The 25,631-nt window shown below is 49.2% G+C and overlaps 7 protein-coding genes across 7 annotated transcripts; 4 read left to right on the top strand and 3 right to left on the bottom strand.

Moving 5' to 3' along the window:
* Positions 1-586: 586 nt before the first annotated feature.
* Positions 587-5,867, top strand: N7457_003721 (ankyrin repeat domain-containing protein; the record flags this gene model as incomplete). The annotated part of the gene is made up of 6 exons (XM_057174766.1): positions 587-984; positions 1,043-1,089; positions 1,145-1,306; positions 1,598-2,141; positions 2,196-4,412; positions 4,466-5,867. The coding sequence occupies 6 exons, from the start codon at positions 587-589 to the stop codon at positions 5,865-5,867; spliced, it is 4,770 nt and encodes a 1,589-aa protein (XP_057034917.1).
* Positions 5,868-6,760: 893 nt separating this feature from the next.
* On the top strand, positions 6,761-12,436 carry N7457_003722 (uncharacterized protein; the record flags this gene model as incomplete). The annotated part of the gene is made up of 10 exons (XM_057174767.1): positions 6,761-7,364; positions 7,415-7,452; positions 7,499-7,712; positions 7,768-7,884; positions 7,939-8,025; positions 8,073-8,243; positions 8,298-8,322; positions 8,386-8,964; positions 9,016-12,323; positions 12,375-12,436. 10 exons carry the CDS (start codon positions 6,761-6,763, stop codon positions 12,434-12,436), a joined length of 5,205 nt encoding a protein of 1,734 aa, XP_057034918.1.
* Positions 12,437-12,627: 191 nt separating this feature from the next.
* N7457_003723 (uncharacterized protein) lies at positions 12,628-13,374 on the bottom strand (the record flags this gene model as incomplete). The annotated part of the gene is made up of 1 exon (XM_057174768.1): positions 12,628-13,374. One exon carries the CDS (start codon positions 13,372-13,374, stop codon positions 12,628-12,630), a length of 747 nt encoding a protein of 248 aa, XP_057034919.1.
* A 556-nt stretch (positions 13,375-13,930) lies between these two features.
* N7457_003724 (putative F-box protein (Pof7)) lies at positions 13,931-15,586 on the bottom strand (the record flags this gene model as incomplete). The annotated part of the gene is made up of 1 exon (XM_057174769.1): positions 13,931-15,586. One exon carries the CDS (start codon positions 15,584-15,586, stop codon positions 13,931-13,933), a length of 1,656 nt encoding a protein of 551 aa, XP_057034920.1.
* Positions 15,587-15,909: 323 nt separating this feature from the next.
* Positions 15,910-17,313, top strand: N7457_003725 (putative mitochondrial carrier protein; the record flags this gene model as incomplete). Its single annotated transcript, XM_057174770.1, has 1 exon — positions 15,910-17,313. The coding sequence occupies one exon, from the start codon at positions 15,910-15,912 to the stop codon at positions 17,311-17,313; it is 1,404 nt and encodes a 467-aa protein (XP_057034921.1).
* A 301-nt stretch (positions 17,314-17,614) lies between these two features.
* On the top strand, positions 17,615-21,503 carry N7457_003726 (uncharacterized protein; the record flags this gene model as incomplete). Its single annotated transcript, XM_057174771.1, has 11 exons — positions 17,615-17,691; positions 17,739-17,946; positions 17,996-19,104; positions 19,161-19,400; positions 19,456-19,621; positions 19,673-19,681; positions 19,741-20,370; positions 20,426-20,794; positions 20,844-20,971; positions 21,021-21,124; positions 21,178-21,503. 11 exons carry the CDS (start codon positions 17,615-17,617, stop codon positions 21,501-21,503), a joined length of 3,366 nt encoding a protein of 1,121 aa, XP_057034922.1.
* Positions 21,504-22,358: 855 nt separating this feature from the next.
* Positions 22,359-25,505, bottom strand: N7457_003727 (CheY-like superfamily; the record flags this gene model as incomplete). The annotated part of the gene is made up of 2 exons (XM_057174772.1): positions 22,359-23,859; positions 23,929-25,505. 2 exons carry the CDS (start codon positions 25,503-25,505, stop codon positions 22,359-22,361), a joined length of 3,078 nt encoding a protein of 1,025 aa, XP_057034923.1.
* Positions 25,506-25,631: the final 126 nt, after the last annotated feature.

Raw genomic sequence — 25,631 nt, forward strand, 5'->3', positions numbered from 1 at the left:
TTAAAAATAGAGAGGGCTCTAGGACTGTATGCTAGTTTTGAAGTATCATGGGTGTCTAGGTAGTAATAAATGTAGTGATCGTATAGAACAAACTTCAAGTTGCTTCAAGGAAATGTAACAGATGGGTACATTTTTGAAGTAGGATATTAAGTCTAGATTGCCTGCGCAATGAGCATAGTTAGCATATTCTTCAATAGGTTTACTGCCACTATTGGCACATCTCCAGCAGGATTTGGGTGCTATCGTAGGTAGACGGCCCTCGAGGACTCGTGGGACTAGCCTCATGGACGCCACGAGGACGGATCTACAGGGTAGAAATCTACCAGACAATGTAGAATCATTGTATTGCTATTGATACACAGTGGGATCTAGAAGGACTTTGTCGCCGTTCTTCCAAGCCCAGGAGTAGAAGGCGCTATATTTGGCTCATGCGATCGAAGCAGTGCGGTGGCAGTGCTGCTGAATTGCGGCGGGGTAAAGTGCGCCTTGGAGCCTGTCGCCAACTTCAATTGCTTCTCTGTCAACTCTCCGAAACTATTTTGGTGACTGTCTCAGGGTTCCGGATCTTCAAGGCTTTCTCGTCGCCATGGAAGCTCTTGGACTTATTGCCAACATTGCGGCTGTTGTTCAATTAGCTGCCCAAGTCACCCAATTAAGCTATAGCTACGTGCAGGAGGTGAAGAATGCGCCTAAGATACAGAAGAAATATCTCCAGGAGGTATCGGCCTTGATGGATGTCCTTTTTCGCATTGAACAGACTATTGTGGACGCCGAACCTACGGGCCTCCTTCCACCGCGTCCGCCTTCGTTGGACGATGATGCGTTGATGGATTGTTACAAGGAACTATCGCTTCTCCATTTTGAGCTTCAGAAGCGAAAATCTCGGCTCCTGAGACCATTTCAAGAAAGGGAATTGAGACCGCACATTGAGATGCTTCATAAGTTCAGAGAAAATCTTTCCGAGTATCTTTCCGCTTGTGTCCTGTGTGTATCCCCGACGCTTTGAGAAATTAGGTATCCTTTCTCGCTGATGCATAAGCAGAGTTACTACGAATGCGACATATCAGAAAGTTTCGTCTATCAGCATAGGTAAGTCCATCCCCAAATATGAGATCGCAAATTGGATATACTAATCCTTGCACAGAACAAGACCGCACGATGTTGCTCACCTTGCTCCCGCCGGTGGAGATGCAATTACGAGAGAAGCTCATTTCTTGTCCAGGAACAGGTCAATGGTTTTTGAACCATCCCATTGTGAAGTGTTGGATTGACAGGTCATCGCGAATGCTGTGGTGCCATGGCCCACGTAAGTAGTCCAACGATACGGAGTACTCCGCACGGTGTTTCAATTCTCCTGACGAGGCTTTAGCGGGGGTTGGGAAAAGTTTTCTTGCGTGAGTAAATTTCCTCTTTGCTATGGTCATTTGCTTCGTAACTCTCAAGGGGTGGGCATGATCATCCCACCTCTGCCTGAAGCAGCCAAGCGCCTTGCCTCAAATCGCAGAGCCTCACTCCCCTCTAACATTCATCATTCATTCATTCTCCCTTCCTGATTTCCTTCTAAGTTTTCGTCAACCAACGAGTCGCTCCTAATCAGAGAATCTTACCAGTTCGATTGTCGTTGATCACCTTGCAAAGAAAAGCCTTGGCGACGCTCTCGTGGTATACTTCTTCTGCGACTTCCCTTCGCAGACTGAACACACAGCTGTGAACATTCTTCGCTGTATAAGTCGGCAGCTAATTCAAAGAGGAAGTGAAGACGTGCTGAGCACTTTGAAGGAGTTCCTGGATCAATCCAATCCCCCGCAGAATGCAGCCGATATCGCCGAAATTATTGCAAAGGCTGGCTCAGTCCAGCCAATATACTTGGTGATCGATGCTGTTGATGAAATAAAGCTTCCGGGTGAGATTTTGGACCACTGCTTAGCTCTTGCTACGTCTGGGATTTATGTACTCGTCACAAGTCGAAAGCTTCCGCACATTCAGAAGAAGATGATTACGGCCAGTCAGCTGGAAATCACAGGAAGCACTCACGACCTGAAAACTTATATTGAGAAGAGACTGAAGGAAAGTGATTTCGAGGATGAGCTTGCCGAAGACGACACACTGATCGATGGTATTGTATCCAAGAGCGGGAATCTGTATGTGATATCAGTCTATACTTCCGCCCGATTGCACGTACTGACCTCTTCAAGATTTCTTCTTGCTCGGCTTACTCTTGATGAGCTTCTTAGTCTCACCACGGTTGGCCAGATAAGAAAGACATTAAAAAAGCAGGCTCTTGGCCTACAACAAACGTTTGAATCAACTATGCAACGCATCGATGACCAGTCAAAGGCGAGAAGCTCAATGGCGCGACGATTGATTTCCTGGATCCTCTACGCCAAAAGAAGATTCAAAGTCGAAGAGATCATGACTGCATTTGCGATAGATGAGGACGGGCTAGACTATGAGAATATGCCTACTCCTGACATTCTTCTTCGCATCTGTGTTGGCATGGTTGTTTTCAATCAAGCCGAAAATACTTTTGGTCTGGTCCACACATCAGCTTACGAGTACCTGTACACCTTCATTTCACCCGAAACTTCGCATTTTGACATTGCACAAACGTCTTTGAGATACCTGGGGCTAAAGGGCTTGATATCAGAGCCGTGTAATACCTCCAAAGAGCTTGTGGCGCGCTTCGACGAGTTGAAATTTCTGAGTTATTCTGCAAAATACTGGGGCCATCATATCTGTAGTCAGGATTCCGAAAAAAGGTTGCAATTGCTGATCATGGCGTTACTGAATGATGAAAAGCTCCTGAACTCTGTATTCCAAGCTCTCCAGTTCCGACCGGAATTTGAAGGTGGCATTGCGGACGAGATGTTTGATTCTGTTCCCAAAGGTCAACATGCATTGGATATGACAGCGTACTGGAATCTAAGTGAGACCGCCAAGATCATTCTGGAAGCGGAGGCGAATGCGTCTCCAACCGATTCTCACAAATGGACTCCTCTGCATTGGGCATGCTCGAAAGGACATCTTGCCGTTTCCAGTGTGCTTATTCACAAGGGAGCAGACCCTAATCTTCCGGATATACAGGGGTGGACGCCGCTTTTCTGGGCCGCTTTCATCGGAAATATCGAGCTTGTTCGTCTGCTTCTTTCAAATGGTGTAGACCATCAGTTCCGAAGTACCCTGGGATGGACAGCCCTCCATTGGGCCATCTCTGGCGGTCATTTATCTGTCGTTCAAGAGCTTCTTGGCCACCATTCGCGCTCAACGAAGAAAGTTGCTCCACTTTACACGATGACGATGGCACAGATCAAGCCATATTCTCAAGGCAATGTGACCCCTATAGAGTTTGCAGGAGATACAAAGGATGGCGACCTGTTCGGTCTCTTAGTGCGACATTTGGAAACCCGCAAAGGAAAGCTGGGTGATGTCAGGTTCAATTGCATTTGGGAAACCGCCAGGTTCGACTTTCCAGTTTCTCGAAACCCCTGGAGAACTCTTACCAAGGGCGAACAGGTGAATGGAATCGAATCGATAATTCCAGACATAAGTGAAGATCGCTATGGGAGCGCTGAACTCGAGGAACACATGCGATCAGACCCCTTGCATTGGAAGTCGGTTCTACTGGTGTCTGCAATTCGTGATGCTCAACTTTCATCTGCTCAAATGCTCGCTCAGTCTGGTGCCAGTTCCGAATACTATTTCGCGCTACATATGGCAGCACGTCGCAAGGATCCGCGTTATGTGCAATGCTTACTCCAAACCGGTGCGGACACAGCTCTTACGGACGACCAAGGGAGAACAGCATTACACATCGCGATTCTCAATGGGTTTGTGGAAACGATGACATCTTTGATTGATGGTGGATCCAATGTGAATCAACATATGCCCACCAAGGCTAGCTTGAGATTGAACAGAAAAGGACACAATTCGGCGGGTGTTCCACCTCTCATTCTTGCTGGCGGCAGCGTGCGAATGGTACGGATATTACTCTCGAATGGAGCAGACCTAATGCTGCGCGACGATTCTGAGAGGACAGCCTTAAATAGGGCTTTTTTCCGTCGTGATATTCGGCTCATCAAACTATTGCTTGAGTTTGGCGCCCCCATTGATACTGCTGGTCCTTATGGACAAGCACCTTTACATTCCTTGACGAGATGCGACGACACCCAGTGTGAGATGGAAGACTTGAAAGCAGTGGTTCTTCTATTTATTGCGGCTGGGAGGAAACTCTCTCCTCCAAGAGAGTTCTTGAATGAGAAAGTGCATGCCTCATCTCTGGCAGACAGCCCAGAGGGAATGAGCAATAATCTTACGCCGTTAACAATGGCACTGCTCGAGGGGCGATGGAAGTTTCTCCATATATTTTCAGAGCTTGGGGCCACTTTCCATTCCCACCTTGATCTGATACCTGGGTCAAAAGAGCCATTCAAGATCTTGAGGCTGATGCGATAGCTTTGCTTTGCAGCAAAGGGTGTCATTCGCCTCCAAACTCGGTGATTTTACTCGTTGAATCATTTATCCGCCAGCGAGAATCTTCCAAAGAGGATTCATCTATTCTGTGTGATAGATTCAACAGAACCCTTGAGGCTCTATGCTCTACTGGAGCCGATATCAACTTCTATGGTACAATCGAAAAAAGAGACAAAATTAGGGACACGCGCGAGATGACGGCTTTGACACTTGCAGCGACCATCTGCGGATCGCGTGATATATCTCCAAATCTTCTCAGTCGCGGTGCCAACCTGTATTGCAGATCACTGCAGACATTTGATCCAATTCTGACTGCGGCACTATTTGGAGAACAGGAAGATTTATCAAGCCTGTTGAATCGGTCCATATTTCATCCCAATCCATCTCACTGGACAAGGTTTCTGAAAGAAGCACCAGAAGAAAGCGATTCCACCAAGCTTGTATGTTTCTGCTTGAGAAGGGCAAAACGCCTGAATAAGACCAACCATGAGGGCCAAACGCTGTTAGACCTTGCTGTTCAGGAGGGCAATGTTAGGCTTATGACAGCTCTTATGGCTGAAGGAGCAGAAGGGCATACTCCTGACAATGATTGCCATTCTGCGACTGACACATCACAGACCGATGCAATGCTCGGCCATATCTCATCTCCAGTTCCCTTAGAGGACGCAACTTCATTAGAACTTGCTGTGAAAAATCACAATGTCGCGACTGTTGCAAAGCTACTTGAAGCAGGGACCAATCCCAATCAAACCATCGCAGAATGGAAGAATAACATCCCACTGCTATATCATGCGGCAAGAGACGATCAACTTGAGATTCTATCTCTTCTGCTAAGTCATGGTGCTGACACGGAAGCAGCGGATGACTATGGCTGGCGCCCGCTGCATGTGGCATGCTTTAGAGGACACAAGCACATCGTGGAAGCCTTGATCTCCGAGGGAGCAGATGCTCATGCGTCTGCAACGAGATGGAACAACGATCAGGAAAAGCCGTCTGGGCTTTACCAGGGCGAGGCTTGGACTGGGACTTCCCTCCATACAGCCACAATACGCGGCAATTTAGACATTGTCAAGCTCCTGTTTGAGCAGAATGTTGACATTCATGCCGTTACAGGTGTAACGGACCGTCATAGTGCCTACCCTGCTAGTGGACCGACCGCATTACATATCGCATTAAGTGTCAATCAGGTGCCTCTTTTGGAGGAGGGTGGTCGAATCCTCCGTGCGCGCAGATTGCCAACCATAGAAAGACTCCAGATCGCGCAGTGGCTCGTCGATGCGGGCGCTATGGTACATGGAGTGATTCAGCAGTATTCCTTGGAAGAGATTCTCTGCTTCGCAAAGTTCCCCAATCTCTGGGATGCTTTAGTGGCTGGCGAGAAAGGAGAAGCTGTCTAGCAACTTGTGCACGGTCTTATAAACTACCTAAGTATTGACTGAGCCATTATCAAGTTTCGTATTCTTTGTTTGGAGCCGTGTCAATTCTCCATGGTATTGTTGCAGCACTTTGTCGATTCCTTAATAGAGCTTACTGGGTCAGGCTGAGAGGTCCGGCTTTTCTGGAACGTAAGTTCTACCGGTTGAAAGGTATTCTGAGAATCTCCAACATCTTGCATGAGGGTTGAAATGTCGTTGTCTTGGTCTTGGTGGAGTGAATAATGATCAATCAAAGTTTGCGTAGTTTGAATGCCAGACGAGAGCAATCCGACGATCCCACTTGCGACTGCAACGGCTCGCATCTAGTCATAGGTACCATGGCGGAACTCGGGAATCCCAAGAGTTTCATCGACTCTAAATTGTAGCAGCGTGGGATGTGAGCAAAGAAGGAAGCAGAAGGGCGTGGATTCTCCTTGCCGACCTGGAGAAAGCCTCAGATGAATGCCTATAGACATACATACCTACATAGAGGCCGGATCCAGAGTCAGGACCTTCGACCAACATTGGGTTATCCGGAAGACTATGCTAGGGTGGCTGTCAGCTTTACTCTGCGAGCAAAAGGAGGCAGGGTTTGAGCACAAAAACGGAAAGGGAACTCTCCAAGAAGTGGCAGACGAAATCAAGTATAGGGGACTCTCTCAATAGGAGGTAATGGTAAGACATCGGCACCTGAGCACTCAGCCTTGACCAATAGCTCAGCCTAACGTGTTTCCCCTTAGTGCCCAGGTCCATCACCTCGGTTGTGATGAGATCCGATAGGTGGCTTGCGGAGAGATTTCCAACCTGCTTGCCTAAATCTTTCGTTCTATTGAAGCTACCAAGGTCAAAACAGCGAGTCAATCTCCTTAGACACAATGGTCCACTGTTTGAACTGTTTCTCAAAGAAAAAGCCCGTGGACGTTGACGCTAGCGATCCTCCCCGACTCCACCGGCCTAACGAAGACGAGAACGCGGCAAACAAAGGCAAAATCGCGACTCCGACGCGCGTTGCGCCTCTGGAGAGACATGCCAATACTTTGAAACCTCAGAAAGAAGATTCTACGAGTCAGAATGATGATTGTAAGCGGAGAGGCGCGACGGAGTCCGAAGCAAAGCCCGTGCTTGGTCAGGGCGTGCAGCCTGCGTCTCAGGCCGACAGTCCTGGCGATTCCAAATCTCAATCTGAGAATGGAATCGAATCCCGGAAACACAATCTTTGGGAATTGGCAGAGAATAGGCTCGACGAGGATTGCAAGAAATGGCTGAAGAGGGAACCAGCCCGGCCAATCGAGCAAGTCATCGAGGACACACGAAAGCAAGCAGAGGAGAACTACAAGCAAGTCAAGATGGGTGGACTCGGAACTCGACAGAAGGAGGGGACCCGTGATGCACGCGAGGTATCAAAGAAGATCCTCATATTCACTTTGCAAGCCCAAGACTTGATCGGGGCAGTTGCAACTTTTGATCCAACTGGTCATGGTGAGAGAATTCCGGTGCATGAATAATGGTCACAAAGCTAATATATCTAGCTTCAACTGCATGGTCGCTGGTATCATTTGGGCTTACAGTAAGACGGTAGAAATTTCTCAGTGAAGAGGGCTAACTATAGACAGCTAATCCAAAATGACATCGAACGACGTGACGCACTCATGGAAGCATCGGAATTCCTCGCTGGTGTTCTGTCCTATCATACCATCATTGAAAATAACTACCGGTTGGAAAATGCACAAGCAAACTCAGGATTGGAGGATGCACTTGTGGAGGTTTATGTCGCAACTCTCAAGTATACTGCCGAAGTGCAAATGGCAAATAACGAGAAGTTCGGATGTACTGTGGCATTTCATTTGCACTCATTCGTAAATGATAACTAACAGAAATATAGCGCGCATCTGGAAAAGTATCACTGCTCTGGTTGAAAAGCCGTTGCAGGATCTCAAGGAAGTCGTTCAGAGTACGAGTATGGCCGTTGATCGGTGGAAGATGTTAGTTCGAGACGAGGGTAAGTTTTCAAATCCCATCCAAACTTCACTTTGATAGCGCTGAAATATCGCAGAGCAAAGGAAGAATGCAGAACGTATCTTGGAAACTCTCAATGAAGAAGTGATCAAGGACTTACGCGACATCTACTCGCGAGTTCGCAGTAAGCATATCCACAACTAGCCCATGTACTCTGGTTAACCCAAACAGACAAGGAGGAGCTAGAAATTCTTGACTGGATATCTGCAATCCCATATTCCAGATTTCAGAATGACAAGCAGAGAAGCCGATCGGCCGACACTGGAAATGGGCTACTCGAGTCGAAAGTATATACCGATTGGAAGGCGAGTCCAGGGGACATTCTATGGTTGAGTGGTGTTGGTAAGTCATGAAATGCGCTCGGAATATTGAAATCTACTAACGCATCGAATGAAGTGGGCTGTGGAAAATCAGTGCTTTGGTGAGTGATATCTCATCATAGCTCAATTTGCGGGAAAATACAACTAGCTAACTGTTCTCTCAGTTCCACAATCATCCATGACCTTGAGAGATACTGCGACGGGACCAACTTCAACTTGCTTGCATACTGGTACTTTGATTTCAGCGACGAAAGAACGCAATATGTTGAGAACATGGTTGGATGTCTCATCCGTCAGGTCGCTCCAAGTCCTTTGCCAACCTCCATACGAAAATGGTGGGATGACCGCACAAAGAATAAACAGCCGGACTATGCACAGCTCCTGGAGGGCCTAGATGAATTAATCCATCAATTACCCGGAGAGCTATTCGTGGTATTTGACGCTCTGGATGAATGTCCTCGGGGACCCAGGGGAGGTGAAAGAGGTCTTTTGCTTAAGTTCATGATAGGCTTGATGAGAAAGCACCGAAGCAAACTTCATCTTCTCGCGACAAGCCGGCGGGAACCTGACATCTCCGAAAAGATGAAAGGCTATACAAATTTCGATATTGAGGATATCCTGAATGGTGATGTTGAGACCTTCATCAGGAGCGAACTCAAAGATGGAGAATTGGGACGATGGAGGGATGTTGACCCATCTGTTCATGCAGAAATTGAGAACAGAATTCTGAACATTCCTGAACGGTAGGCTCCTGAGTGTTGTCACAGTGTTTATCTTAAACTGATGGACTACAGGCGGTTCCGATGGGTTGACTTGCAAGTCAAACGACTCGAGAACTATCACACATCCTTCGATATTTACGAGGCGTTAGACTCCATACCAGAATCTCTTGAAGAGTCATATGAGCAGATTCTGGCAGGGATTGATGAAAGGAATCGAGATAAAGCCCGCACAATCCTCATCTGGCTCAGCTTCTCTCTGGGGCCGCTGGCATTAGATGCCGTTGCTACCGTCGCGTCCCTTCCAATTCGCAAAAGCGTTGTTGAGATTTGTACAACAGCACTGGTGTCTATCAATGCGGAAAATATCATTCGCCTGGCTCATTTCTCCGTCAAGGAGTTCCTGATTTCTCAGCATGCCCGAGAAAAAGCTAGCTTCTTCCACCTGTCTACGAAACTTGGACATCCGATCATTTTGGATCGATTACTTTTGGAGCTCCATTCTTGCAGTGATACTCGTCTGGATGAATTCAACTGTCAAGACAACGCACTGTTGGACTATGCGGCTCGGTTTTGGGACGGGCATATGAAGGAGTGTTGTGGCTCGATGCCACCGAAAGATCTTCAGGAAAATATTGATCATCTGTTTCTTCACCGACAGTGCTATTTCAATTGGATTCGACTCAGAGACGATGGTAATGACGGTTATCGAAAATGGTACATGGATCACAACGAGTTTCCCCTCCCTCTTCTGATGGCCTCAAAGTTGGGCCTCATACGAACAGCCAAAAGCCTATTGGAGAAGGGGGAAACACCGGCCGAGGAGTGGCATGATGACAGCGCATTCTGCTCTGCTGCCAAAGAGGGTCATCTATCACTATTGGCTTTGTTGTTACAGGGCAATCAGAAGCCAAAGAGGCCACAGATAATGATGGAACATATCGATCATTCAAAAGAAGGGGCTGATTTACTGGAAAGGATTGTTGACACACTTTGGGGGATGGGTGTGTTGTTTGAACTGCAACCTGATGGGACTAGCGAAATCAGTTGGGACGTCGCGTGCTCTGCAGCAAACAACAGAAAATGTGGACCTCTCTTGGTTCAACTGCTCCTTGATCGAACTGGAGACGCAGTGAAGTTCGGCTTGGACCCATTTCTCTGTGGCGCGGCAGAAACCGTGCATCTGGAAGAAATCTTAAAGATGGTGCTAGACCGACAGGATACAGCAACCGGGTCATTGGAACGTGCGATCGGTGGGCTCGCGCAAGCTACGATGAGCAAACCCGAACTGGCGAGTCTATGGTTCCCACTCCTCATAAAGCCCGGGTATCGGGAACAGCACCTCTTGGAAACTGTTGCGGAAGAGTTCGATGTTGAGCTCATGAAGGCCTTTATCCAAGTCTATGAACATAGGATCTTGGTCACAGACCGGATTCTGACTGCTGCTGCCTGGAATCGGCGAGATTCAAGGACATTTGGCTTATTGCTCGAAGCCAAAGACCCCGAGACCGAGATAAGCCATATCCTCTTCCGCGCTGCCACTGTAAACAAAGTTCAGGGATTTTCAATATTCAAGATCCTGCTTGATGAATGTGGTCCGGACCGCTTGATTGGGGAGGATATCATGATGAAAATGCTCGATCATTGCTCAGACGGAATCAATATCATGAAAGAACTTGTTCGCAGACAACAGCTGGTGTCTGTTTCAGAGAGAGTACTGGTCGAGGCCGCGGCCACAGGGAGTGTAGAACACATGCAACTCCTGGTTGCCATGGGTCGTCCGAATATCTCTACCATGGAGACTGTACTGCATGAAGTACTGGAGCAGAGCTCATGGGTGGCAAGCGATATAGGGACCGTGGTAGAGTATATACTTGGCATTCTTGGACCTGAGTATACTGTGCCTGAATATTTCCTATGCGTTGCTGCTCAGAACTCCAGAATGAGCCAGGGTGCAATGTCGATGCTTCTCGACCGATCATCCTTTTCCAGTGTACCGACCGGGGTTTTCGAGTTTGCCTATCAGAATCCTCTCGCCATGGAAATCCTTCTCAATCGAAATCAAAATGAGGCGCCTGTTCAGCAAATTGTTCAACGCATACTCGACAACCCCTTTGCTGGCGGGGAAGTCATTCAGCTTCTTATCGACCGGGGCATCCTTTCTGTCAATGAGCAGCTAGTCGAAACATTCGCAACACATGCGAACGCTTTGGAAACTCTCCTGGCCCACAACCCAAAGCTCCGAGTTACCCAAAAGGCATTTGAAACCGCAAACGTATTTCAGGCAATGCGTATTCTTCTGAAATTTGAAAATCTGGACTTTTCGGTTTCTGAGGAAAGGGTCAAAAGAATCGTTTCCTACGCCCGTAATAACGAGGAATACAATGCAGGACATATCTTGATTTCGCTTCTCGGTCGCTTAGGATCCAAAGTGCCCATCACTCAAGATATCCTTCTGGCTGCAGCTCATTCACCTTCATACTTTGCTAGAACCACCCGTATTATGCTGGGAGAAAATCGTCCCTTGGATCTTCAATCATTCTGGGAGCATCTATGGCAGGATGGCTGCAGGTTCAGTGAGCAAATATCGGATGCTTTATTGGAGCACACCACTTTGGAGATTTCCGAAGAAATGCTGGAGAAATTTCGAATTCCTGAGACCTTGCCTAGTGAGCAAGGCTCGGCTGGCGATCAAAGTTCATCAGATGAGAAAAGCTCATTTGACGAGCGAATCATATCTGACAAGCAGAGCACATCTGACAAGCCAGGCTCATTTGAAGAGCAAAGCACATCTGACGAGCAGAGCACATCTGACAAGCCAGGCTCATTTGGCGAGCAAAGCACATCTGACGAGCAGAGCACATCTGACAAGCCAGGCTCATTTGGCGAGCGAATCACATCTGACAAGCAGAGCACATCTGACAAGCCAGGCTCATTTGAAGAGCAAAGCACATCTGACGAGCAGAGCACATCTGACAAGCCAGGCTCATTTGGCGAGCGAAGCACATCTGACCAGCAAAGCTCATTTATCGATCAAGTGTTATTTGACACCGCAAGCACCGGTGTATTTGTAGGATCAAATGAATCAAATGAATCAAATGACGGGTTGAACATCGAGCATGACTTCTTGGCTCGATTAATCTGGTTCTTAGTGGAGCGCAACATCGCTATTCCCCAAGGAGCGATGGGAATCATTATGGAGAGAGGACACCTCAAAACAATCATTGCCGTTCTCGACCACAACCCACATATCAACATCACAGAGGAACTGGTCAATACTGCAAGGAAGAACCTCGACTACTATGATATCCTATGGCTTCTTACCATATTTCCACAAGCGCAGCAGTCCGAAGATGTTGGCTGTGTCACCCATTTGCCCCAGAGTACGAGAGAATGCCATTTACCCAGTTGCTGGGTGATGCATTCTTCAACAGAGCGTGAGGAGCGCTTTAAGCGCGTAAACGCAGACTTTGCACCCACGTTCTGGATGGTTTGAACAGATGTGCATTTCGTACATAGCCTAGCTATATTTCATCAGTACAATTGGTTCCTGCTTTCTCCGGCCCCGCTAGAATCTCATATTCAGCGCGGAAAGGTTAGGCCTCGAGATTTAAGAGTCTCAGCTGCCATGTATAATTATCCCCATCAATTTTCAAGACGCCGAAGTTTCCAAGTTCAATGGCACCCCTAATCCTCAACCCTAAAGCCCGCAGAGCCCTGCATCACAAGCGGAATTGCCTGCATCTTATTGTCGCCCACCCGCTCAGAATGCCTCTTGGTCCCCATCATCCTCTGCACCAGGCCTTCAGCAGACCTGATCTTTAGCACCTCCTCTTTTGATCCATATCGATACCAGGAAATCCAGTTCAACTTATCCCCTAGCTCTACCCGGTATGTGGCCCCCACATCCAAGGGCGTGACAGGCGAAAATGCCGCGAGAACCATAGCTTCAGCCTCCATTGCTTCGCCTTCCCCCAGTGGAGTTCTATCTGCCCCGGTGTTGGATCCACCTTCTTGCGGAGGTCTGGGACAGGGTTTCATGGTGTGCGTCACCCGGTACGGCACACCGGGCTCCAGGGTGGCGAAATATTGTTCATACTGGGGATCGATAGGGATATTAGACTTATCGCCGAAATCATAATGTGCGGTCAGGCTGGGACGCTTTGCCTGGGCGCCTGTGTTGCTATTGATGAAGTCTATACCATTTTCGTAGAGGGCATTGCCGTTAGGCTCCAGCAGAGTGCCAAATGTAAGGATGGTGAGAGGCTTATTAGGCGTATTCGTGGAGTCCGGAAGGGTCGCCTCGAGGGTAAGCGTGAAGGGGGTGTCGGAGCCGTATTTATGGAGTATGGTTGATGAGGTTATCACGTTGAGATTGATCTGGGTTGGCGAAGGTTGGCATTCTCCAAGGATTTGTTGGAGGATATTGGCCATTCTGAGTAGTGCACAGTGAAGACAGAGATATGGCAATTAACAGTAAGCGCAGTTTCTAGTGATCTGTCCACGCTTGGTCTTGTGATCGTGAGTCTGTCAAGCCACGACTATATAGCGATGACCCGACATAGTCATCCCAGCGCAGGCAGACACTTTCTTGATCAGAAACTATATATACGCTCCGGCTTCTCGGATATAACTTGTTTGGAAATGGCTGGCATGTTAGTTGGCTCTCTTCGCCCCCAACCCTGACATCATATCAAGTCATATCACCTTTGTCCTGTTGTTGCATGGGTAAGTTGTAATCCTAAAACATAGCAATATACCAGTGAGAGATGTTCCAACGTGGAGGGTACGAGCACTGAGTGCAAGTCCCGAAGGAATATAGAAACGCAGCAGGAGATCCAGACCGAGGTCGTTTCTTATAATTCTAGGATGCCGCCAAACCCACAAAGCGTAATGAACAGGACCTTCGATTACAGAATACCGAGTCATATTGAAAATCATATCCTTTTGATGTATGTACACAATCATTTATGTAAAGTCGTCAATCATTTCAGTCCAATCCCCAGCCACGCACGCGACGAAACACGAATGCTCGGTCATTACGAAGGCCAAACTCACCCCAATCATCGGTCAATCTGTTGTAACTCCAGAATCCCTTCCAGCTTAACTTCGTATTCTTAGAGGGATTAGGAGGAGCCGGCCCGGCTTGAACAGCTTTCGGTAGCGTTGAAGAACGCAGAGAGAGATGCATCGTGTAGATATACTTAGCATCCACACCCTCTGTTTCAATGACGAGATCCCTCTCATCCGAGAGAAGCGATTTTGTGTCAGACGCTGAATCAGGCTTCCAGTCCTTAGTCGGCGGTTCGGCGCTCTCAGGCGTGTCAATGGGCGAGGCCAAGTGCCATCGGCCCCGGAGACCATGCTTCAACGTGTTCATGGCAACGGGCGGCACGGCATCAGCGGCTCCAGAAAGCGATTGACCCACATCAGAGACATGCCGGTGGTGCTTTCGGTGCGCTGGGGTGCGCGCGGCCATCACGTTCTCCCTACTGATGTGAGGAACCACATCGACTGGCTCCGTTGAAGTGAGTAATGAGATTACCGAGCCATCTGGGTAGAATCGCAGATAACGGTAATAAGTCACGATGTGGATAGGACTATTCCATGTAAGGTTTGAGTAGGCAGCTGCCGCACCAGGTCGAGTGTAGTTGACCGTGCTAATGTAGATTCCCGTGAAACGAATCCGAGGAAGAGTTTGAAACACCTGACTCCATGAGGATAGTGACTTGGGTATTTCTACAGACTTACCCTTGGGGAACGGAGTGTATCGTGGAGCGAGTGTGAAGATCGGTTCGCCATGCAGGTCGCACGCAAAGGCATAATGCATTCCTTGGAAACCAAACTGCGGCGCTTGACAAATTTGTCTCCAGATATGTTGTTCGTGGGCAAAATGGTATGCCATCCGCTTGCAGACCAGTGCCATCCGGCCAAAGATCGATGGGTCGGCCATCGCCACATGTCGTAGTATCTCAACTATCACTTCTGACGGGACAGAAGCAATTGGGCAGGGGGGCGGTGGGGTGTTCTCGACAACTGGATCGAGTGATGGGATCGGCAGATGTGCAAACGACGCGATGAGTTCAGGTGTTGGGAGGATCGGTACTTCGGCGGGCTGTTGGGTCACCGCAACAGCGGTGGTGGGAGCCGGCACGTTCGACTTCTTCCATACATGAGCATAATGCTTATTTCGGTAGGACTTATCGACAGCGGAATCTAGCTTGACGGAAATGAGTATTGAACTATATTTGTCTTTTCGGGTCAAACTTACTCTATATGCCTTGCGGTAATGGGAGAGACTGTCTCCTAGGTTGCCTTCGGCCTCCTTCTCGACCGCTCGTTCAAAGTGCTCAAGGGCGGATATTGGTTCTGCTACCTCTCGACGTTGAAAATCATCTTCGGTTGATTCGAAGCTCAGTTCTCCAACTTGTTGGGCTAGCTCATCGGGGTCGAAAGAAGCCAGCGGTGGACCCTCCTCCTCGATCTCTTTGCGGTGAGAGGCCTCGTGGCGGGCGGGTGGAAGGCGAATTGGAGGCGGGTCGGTCGGCGCTGCAGTCGCAGGAGGGGCAGCCTTGGGTTTTGATCGACGAGTAACCTCCTCGCGCCACTGTTGGCGGAACGACTCAAGCTCGGCGTTGTCTTCCATGGCGGGGAGGTGGTCCGACCTCGGATATCAGATCAGATTGATAAGCCCACTGGGGAAAAACACGGGCCTAACAAAAAGGACCAAGCAAAAATCAATCGATCCACTATTTCAGAATATAAAGCGCCATTGAAGCTGGTTGGAAGGCGAAATCCTCTGAATGTTGCAGAATCCAAGTGCCTCCAAATCCCAAAATCCCCCCAAAACGCTTATCTCCGCCCACCGCCACCCGCGAAACCCCGAAAAACTTCCTTTCCCGGTGACGCATCCTCTTCTTGCAACTCAACTCGACTTTATTTTGTCCTCATTTTGTTTGAATTGACTGAATGCCGTCCGTGGAATTTGCAGCTTCATCAGGCCACGGTACTGGCAACGAATTCGGCACAGACTTCAACGCCTCTCGAGTGGCGTCATGGGAGGCACAATTTGAAGATTCCACGACAATGGCCACTACATCCATGGCGGGCTCTCCTGGAGCGCCCAAGACTCCTGCTCCAACTGATAACATTACGCCAGGACAGCGGATGGTCTCTGCGACCGCCGGCAATGTCTTGACCGGACTACTAGGTGAGTCGGAAGAGCTTCCGATCCTTGGGAACCCCGTATTAACAGCTCCAGTGACTCCTCTGGATGTCGTACGAGTCCGCCTACAGTCGCAATCACAACTCTCCAACACTTCGCCTTTCACCTCCCACACCACCCAAACCTTGAAAAACCTCCCTCCGAGCCTCGGCATCACCTCCTGCTGTCGCGAAGTATTCTGGGTCGGCAACGATGCTCAGATGTGCATGCTAGGACCCCAAGTCACAGCGGTCGGAACCCATCCACACTCGGCGATTGATTGTGCGGTCGAAGAATCGCAGCGGCGAACATTCACATCAACCCTCGACGGGCTACGAAAGATCGCGCGCAATGAAGGGACACTGACACTATGGCGGGGGCTCAGCCCGACGCTGATGATGGGAATTCCGGCTAATGTCATATACTTTGCCGGCTATGACTGGCTGCGCGCAGATGATCGCAGTCCCATCAAACAACGGGTGGCAGAGGGATATGCGCCCTTAGTAGCGGGGGCCTTCGCTCGAGTAGCAGCAGCAGCAGCTACCAGCCCGCTCGAGATGTTTCGGACGCGTCTCCAAGCCATTCCAGGGACGGGCGCGGGCCACTTCAAGACCACTGTGGAGGATTTATACCACATGACGCAGGCAAAAGGATACGGTTCGCTCTGGCGAGGGTTCACTCTTACAATGTGGCGTGATGTCCCCTTCTCAGGTCTCTATTGGTGGGGATACGAAGAAGTAAAAAAGGGACTCATTGCGGCCCGCCAGCAGGCCCCGCATCTTTCGAGCTCTGATCAAGAGCCCCAAGAAACTACTTTCCAGGCCTTCCTCGATAGTTTCATCTCAGGGGCCGTCTCTGGGTCGCTCGCAGCGCTCGTCACTACCCCGTTCGATGTCGGCAAAACACGACAGCAAGTCTTCCGACATATGGATGACCGCGTGCCCACTGGAGCCCGCGTGATGTCCACCTCGAGCATCTTGGCACCCGAGCAACTCTCTCTCCCCAAGTTCCTTATGCACATCTTCCGCGAAGAGGGGACCGCCGGTCTGTTTCGTGGCTGGACTGCACGATGCCTCAAAGTCGCCCCGGCGTGCGCCATCATGATCTCCACCTATGAACTTGGAAAGCGCATGGCCAGGGAGGTCAACGAACGTCGACACTCCGAATAAACCCCTGTACAATTATCATGTATCTTCTCACCTCCTTTGTTTTTTTGTTTTTTTGTTTTTGGCGTTTCTTATGATACCGCATGGAGTCATAGAGTGTGCATTAGCTTTTGGAATATTAGGGGAGTCTGTATATAACATTAATTGAAAATCTCCGATAGAATCGTGGTCTCGAGTGCTGACGATGTGGGCACCGGACCCCAAAGAGGCTGATCGCACTAATCCACGAGACTTAAAAGATGGCTGGTTCTCCAGCTGTCAGACTCTTTCCCCGCAAATTTCTCGGCTTCAACATTTTCAAAACATGACTTCGCGCCCACCTGTGACAGAGCGAATATCGTGGTTTGAACATGTTGCTGTGGAAAAGGACACTACCGTCGAGTAAGCGCATTCCCATGCCCGTCAGGATATCCTACTCATATCGTCAGTATTGTCGCTGTGCCCCCAATCGGCGCCCGTCATAGAAGGACATGGGCATCGCACGGTACCAAGTCGTCTTGGCTTGATACTGAGCTCTTCCAACATGTACCACGAGCACGAGTCTTGCTGTACAACTATGGGGAGCTACATGAGGACGAGATCGACAAATTGGGTCAACGACTGTTGAATCAACTACATACGGAGCGCAAATACCATGTTTGTTTTCCTGTTTTCTTTTGCAATCGTGTACTAAACATCTCTACAGACCGCGCGTCGGCCTATCTTCTTTGTCTGTCATAGCACTGGTGGGCTTGTTGTGAAAGCAGCTCTAGCTCTAGCATCACGGGAACCCGATCAGGCCATCTTGACCAGTTGCCATGGCATTGCCTTCTTTGCGACTCCCCATCAAGGATCAACTTATCTCTCAGCCAATGAGTATGCCCCCAGTATCCACCACATACTGCATCTGGAGCACGAGACTCCATCGGCGCTTAGAAAACAGTTCCGTCCGCGCCAAGAGTGGCTATGGCATCTGTCTAACCGCTTCAAGGCTCTTTCGGCGGATATGAAGGTTTGGTCTTTTCTCGAAACCGTTGATTCGACTATGCATGTTGCCGATGCTCAAACAAAGAATGTAATGGAGTTCCATGCTCCCATTACTTCAATTCGGTCGGGATTGTTAGGCATCGAGCATGAAAAGGAGATACCTGTGGCAACAGACCATGCGGGAATAGCAACTTTTCACGGCCAAGCGTCAGCTCGGGAAGAATTTCTCAGCGAGCTTGGTGCCGCTGTGAGTATTGCTGTTGAAATCTCGGGTCGTGAGGATACGCCCTTGGACGTGGAACAAAATGTCATGGTTCAAATAAATGCTTTCTTTGAGGATACCGCACTGGGCGTCAGCGACGAAAGCCCACTCAAGTTATGGTCATCTAAAGTCTCATTGAAAGATTTTCTCTCCCGGGGACCATCAGCATGCCTTCGAGAGAGACTGGGCCGAGGCCAGCCCAGTGGGCTGGATGATTCGTCGATCAGCAGTTTTGATAGTCCGCGCTCATCTTACATTGCTTCTGGTTCCGATGCCCGGGGGCGTAATAAAGACCATCACGAGGAGAAGCCAAAGCCCTTGACACCAGCTCTGCCGTACAAGCAAAGCTTTGAGAGTACTGCAAGTACATCTAGTCGATTCCCACGAATTCACATCACCGAAGCAGACATAGAGCGCGCCAATGACCCACCAAGCCCGCCGCCGCCTCAGACGCAGAAGCGGAAGAATTCGATCACAAAGGCGTTCGGATTGATTCCAGTGAAGCTATCTCACCGCCGAGGCTCAGCTGACAGCAACTCTGACGCCAGTAGTGAACCACGACCCTCGTAAGGAAAACAGACCCCGGTGGTTGGGCTAAAAGCCAGGACTAATCTGTAAACAGGCACCCAACATCGGCATCACAACAAGCGGAATCATCTTTCCTCGCAATACCCAAGAGCACCCGAGATCGCATCAACCAGGGCGGCGAGGCAGCAGACATTCCCCGAGCAGTTCCCCGTTTCGACCGACCTGATGCTGGTAGCGAGAAATTAATATGGATTCATGTGCCCTATACACATACGGGTTGGGTATCCCAAGTCATCCGCCGAGCTTGTCGGGATACCCAAGAGCCTAACAATTTGTAAAAAGCACATCCACCCTACGAGATCTTTTTGGGTGCTGACCATGTTCTCCAGTGTTCGAAAATTTATCAATGACGAGAATTGGTATCTCCGTCTAAATAGAGCTCGCCATCTTGAGCCTCATGCGCGTTTTGTCAAGCCTGCATGTATTCACTCAAGGCAATCGGAGTTTCCCCAGGATCCTTCCGATACTTCGGACGATCCTCAACTCGCTTTATACGTATGTACCATGTTTCCCGGATGATTGCCGGTGCTAACATCTACATTTTAGGTCCCCTTCGTTAGTACCTCTGATCAACTAGCGATCCCCTTCTCACACAATCTTCTAACCTAATCCAGCTCCACTGGGATACATACCGCAACCTCATCCAACGGCGTAAGGTAGTCGAGGAACGGCTTCGCCAAGGTCGATCAAGACCCGTGCCAGATCGCATCTCAAAAGCAAGCCTGGAAGCCCAGCTAATCTGGACCTACCTTGGTAGCGAGCCCCCAGTGCATTTCCGCCGCACACTAGATCAATACGGCTATCCCAATCTACGCTCGACGGTCGCAAGGGACGACGACCAAATGCTCTGGAAACGAACTCGCAGACCAGCGCGCATCGATGAACAGCTCAGGGAGTATCTACAGCCTGATGATGATGATCCCGATAAACCAGGTGCCGACGAGTTCATGAATGGGAATGTGTTGATGGTCGATCAGCTCTGGATCTGGATCATTGATGAAAAGACTGTTATTACGTTCTTCCCTCAGCAGGAAGCGACTACCTCTGAAGGCAAGCTCTTTGAGCAGTCTAACCTGCATAATAGCATATACAATGAATTGAATGGAGACCTATCACGTCGCTTCGAGACCGCCGGCGATTTGGCTGCTCTTATCATGCTACACGCTGTGACTGTTCTCTTGGACAAGACATTGCACCATGATCTGCAAATATTGCGGATCTTTGAAGAGTCAATTAGTATATTGGTAAAGTTCACCACCTCGACCCGATTCTTTGACTGATCTGTTCTAACAATCCTAGACTGAATCCGTGACCAAGTCTTTCAAGCGCTTCCGCAATAGAGGCTTCACCAATCGCCCATCAGATCATGACCGCGCCGCAAGTGGCAAGACGATGAGCGCTGCCCAGCGAGACGATATCGAACACGAGGCTGCTCGACGAAATAGAGAAGATCTTTCGGTCCTATTGGAACTGCGCGACATCGAGGATGAGCTATCCACTATTCTAAAGCTACTCGATCAACAAGACACAGTCATTAAAAGTATGACCAGATACTTTGATGTCAAAGGATACGGAAAATCCTTCCTCGACACAGCGCAGGCGCGGATCGATGAGTATAGATCGCAGATCAACGAGATGAAAGGCGATAGCCATCTAGCACAGAAAGCAGTGAGTCTCAAGTCTCCCTCTTACAAACCGCATCCACTAATCCATCTAGGTCGAAACTCTCCTTGATTTGAAGCAAAAACAGGCAAATGTCGACGAAGCCAAAATGGCGAGATGGGAGGCCGAAGTCACCCAAACTCAATCGCGAGCCGTGATGGTTTTCACGGTATTCTCTGTTGTGTAGGTTGTCATTTTCTTCGGGATGCCCAAACACATCTAACAATCCCAGCTTCCTCCCTTTATCCTTCTTCACCTCTCTCTTCGGTATCAACGCTCGAGAGTGGAGCGGTGAAGCAGCAAACCCGTCCATATTCACAATGTTTGAGATAGCTGGTAAGTTTCATCCCCATAAGAGTTATTCTCAAGACAACTCTGATCTTCTCCAGTCCCGGCCTCACTTTTGATTATCGTGATCACCCTAGTTCTTGCATTTAGTGAGGATTTGCGCGAAATTGTCTTCAAATCGCACAAGATCGGTTTCGGATTACTCAAAGACTTCGTCTTCCGGCCGATCCTAGAACCCTTGCATTTGAGTCCCGCGGTCAAATCACCTCCTACTGGTTTACCTGAGAAATCCAGATGGAGGAAACGCTTCGATGAGTACCTTGGATATCGCCAGGACAATATGCAGCATGATGACGATATCTGGCAGCGGTGGCAGGATGATCGAAATCATCAGGCCAAGGAGAGCGGAATGTGGGAAGGGGTTTGATAAGAGACAGTATGTCACGATGGAAACGAAAGCCATATTTATGTTCTATGTTCGATGTTCTTGCTTTTGGTATGATTTCGCTTTTTGGTGGCTTTTTGATACCCCCTTCATTTTGCATTGTGCATTTTCTTGTTCCCAGATGCGTTTTTGGGCTGATATGTTGATCGCATAGTACTTGAGTACTGATCATGACCGCAGTGATATATACTGAAGTCCCCAGTGAATCGAGAGCAAGGGGGCTATGCATGACACGACTTCAATGAGAGAATGAGACCAAGACTGCCTATACCTACGTGGCTAGGCCATAGCGAGAAATGAAAGATCTTCAAAGAAAAAGAGAACCTGGATATGAATTCCAAACATAAATATGTGTCTGTGTGTTGAAAGAGATGAATAGTCATGGGAACAATAGATGATGCACAAAAACCATAAACTCCGGTGCATATGATTTACATTCATTTCACATCGTATTCCGAGCAGTCAAATATCATAAACATAATGGCCGATAAGAAATTGTGGAGAGACAGTTCGACAGAGGGGGTATTTTGGAAAAAGATAGAAATTCGAAAACTCTGCGCTTCCATCGCATAATTCATGTCATAAGCAATCTTAAAAATGAAGGGAAAGAGAAGACTGTCTGGAGGGATGGGAGAGATAATCCGCAGCGAGTATGAAAAGGAATGAGGCTGTTAGCTCACCCACAGGAAAGCCGACTCGACTAAATGGTTGTCGAAGGTCGTATACACCGCGAGGCGCGGGATGGAGAGCTAATGGCTGGGTAAAGACGGGGATGACCGGCAATGCAGCCAGGGTTTGGTCCCTGTACTCCGTACAACCTTTTGACCAAAGTCACTTTCAGCCCCCGATAGCATTTAGGGATGCGAGGTTCATAGAGGAGCATTTTAGGATGGTTTGCATCATGCGACTAGAGTCCAATGGTTTAGACAAGTAATCGTCCATGCCGGCCTGTATGCATCTCTCGCGATCTCCAAGCATAGCATGCGCAGTGAGGGCAATGATCGGCATGCGAGGAAGTCCATTCATCTTCTCGTACTGTCTGATGTTTCCTGTGGCTTCAAATCCGCCCATAACGGGCATCTGAACATCCATCAGGATCACATCATAGCGATGGTGTTTGATCTCTTTCACGGCTTGGAGGCCGTTTTCCACGACAGTAACGTTGTGGTTGAATTTCTCAAGAATACGGACGGCAACCTTTTGGTTCACGTCATTATCTTCTGCTAGAAGAATGGCCAGTGAACGAGTATAGCCCGAAGGGGTGCTCGCTGCACGATTGCCGAGAGCGGGGAGAATGCCATTCCACAGATCAATGGGTCTGCAAGGCACAGTGATATAGGACGCTATACCGAGCTCACCAGCTGCTCTGAGCGCAAGAGATACAGTATGTGCTGTAATGACTAGTGGGACAGGTTGGAGGTTTGAACAGGCTCGGAGTTTTGCGGCGATCTCCAGGTTTTCGATGAGAATCGCGTCAAATGAGCAGCCCCAGTCACCGTGGAACTGGCCGCTTTCTAGCTGTTCCTCCGTGACAATGACCGGATCTAACCCGAGCTCCATTAGCACTGAGGCGATCGGGAAGCTACGTGTAAGCCCGTGATCAAAGAAAAGAATACGCCGGCCACGGTGGGGAACAAGCTGGTCTGCAAAGCTTAACGGGGGCTGAGCTACCTTCACTCGACATGTGAATGAAAATGTGCTCCCCTCGCCCACGTGCGAAGTCACCCAGATATCACCACCCATGAGAGAAACCAGCCTTTTCGAGATTGCGAGGCCTAAACCTGTACCGCCAAAACGACGAGTCATCGATCCATCAGCTTGCTGGAACTTATCAAAGATCAGTCCTAGTTTGCTTTCGTCAATGCCAATTCCAGGGTCTGCGACGGAGAATTGGAATGCCGTCTCGTCCGAAGCGCATTTATCATCCTCCGCGCGCTTTACCGTGACCTTGATCTCGCCGTGGTCTGTGAATTTGACTGCGTTACCGACCAGGTTCAACATGACCTGCCGGAGGCGATATGCATCTCCTATCAAATAGTCTGGTACTTCCCCGTCGACTGTATAGACGAGGCCCAATGCCTTCTCGTTGGTTTCCACGGATAGGGCTTTTAGCACGCTAAAAACTGTTGCACCAAGACTGAATGGCGTCTTCTCGATTATCATGTGGTTGGCTTCGATTTTAGAGATGTCAAGAATATCGTCGATGATAGTCAAGAGACTAATGGCAAGGTTATGGACCATATTCAGGGTCTCCCTGACGGGAGCTTGAAGGTCGTCGGTATCGAGTGCCAGGCTGGAGAGTCCAATGATCCCGTTCATCGGGGTTCTAATCTCATGGCTATGTCCCAATTAGTATAATGACCAATAAAGAAGAAGCCAGTGGACACCAGCATAGCCATGGACATACCTCATGTTAGCCAAAAATTCAGACTTGCTTCTATTTGCTAGCTCTGCCGCTTCGCGAGCAGCAGTATTGCGCTGAATGCTATCACGCAAACTAGAGATCATCTTATTGATCTTTTGTTTCAGGTCATCCATTTCTCCCGAAGCGGACACGGTAATCAATTTTGTGAAATCGCCACTCATCGCAGCTTCGGTGATCTCACCAAAGGCACGAACCTGCGAAGTCAAATTGTCCGCCATCGTATTGACATCTTCACTGATCGACCTCCATATTCCGTGTGATCCCGCGACGTTCGCCTGGCCACCGAGTTTACCTCGGACACCCACATCCCTCGCCACGCCTTTCACTTCCCCTGCAAAATCCCCCAAGCCATCCATCATGCTATTAATTGTTTCTTTGAGGGTCAGAATTTCACCCTGCGCATGGACCTCAATTTTGGTACTAAGATCGCCGCGCGCGATCGCCTGGGTCACATTGGAAATTTGGCGAACTTGTAAAGTGAGATTTTGGGCCATGGTATTGACATTATCTGTCAAATCGCGCCAGCGTCCTTCGACATTCTCAACTTGCGCCTGTCCACCGAGCGTGCCGTCCGTTCCTACTTCCCGTGCGACTCGGCTGACTTCGAATGCGAACTGATTCAGCCGGTCAACCATCGCATTGATGGTGAGTTTCAAATCCAGAATCTCGCCTTTCACATCCGCGGTCACTTTCTTCGTTAAATCACCACGTGCGACGGCGGTCGTTACATCGGCAATTTCGCGGACCTGCTGGGTCAAATTCGATGCCATGCGGTTAACGTTGTCGGTGAGATTCTTCCAAGTGCCCTCAACACCGTGCACAACCGCCTGGCCACCTAGCACGCCGTCTGACCCAACTTCCCGTGCAACACGGCTGACCTCGAATGCGAATTCCCGTAGCTGATCGACCATCGAGTTGATAATGTTCTTCAACAGTAAGATCTCGCCCTTACAATCCGCCTGCACTTTGCGCTGCAAATCACCCTTGGCGACTGCGGTCGTTACGGTGGTGATATCCCGGACCTGGGTGGTAAGATTGTTCGCCATGGCATTCACATTTACCGTCAACTCGTGCCAGATTCCCTGGATGCCCTCAATTTTCGCTTGACCACCCAGTACACCCTCTGTGCCCACCTCCCTAGCAACCTTCGATACTTCTTGACTGAAGACCTGCAACTGATCCATCATAGTATTGATTGTCTGCTTGAAGGTTGCGATATCAGGCGACATCTCGAGGGGGTGCATCCGGGCCCGCTGTGAAAGATCGCCATGGGCTACTTGGGTAATGATCTCGCCGATCTCCCGCAGCTCTTTTTGAAATGCCTCATTGATGTGGGTGTGTTTGCGGAGCTCTTTCCGGAGGGTTGAGCATTCATGTTCGATTTCTGCGATAGAGGAATGCGATTCGCGGCGATAGATGAGTTCATCAACGATAAGGGAAATGAATTCGCGGGGTACAGAAAGCTCTGGGCTTTGCTGATGTTGAAGAGCTGCCCGTGCTTGCATGAGATCTGCATCGCTCACCAGGGCTGGCCGAGCGCTGTCCACCATTGTTGCCATTGTCGGCAGCAATCCAAATGATTGGAGATTCGGTTTGGTTCGTTTCAAAAGCGCTTTTCGCGTCATGCAGGTGACTCTGGAGCAAAAATCAGTCGTGTCACTATGGAGTTCAGGGGCCTCATGGCC

Source organism: Penicillium paradoxum, assembly GCF_028828445.1.
Source record: "Penicillium paradoxum strain IBT 22861 chromosome Unknown utg000003l_segment0_segment0, whole genome shotgun sequence".
Lineage (NCBI taxonomy): Eukaryota > Fungi > Ascomycota > Eurotiomycetes > Eurotiales > Aspergillaceae > Penicillium > Penicillium paradoxum.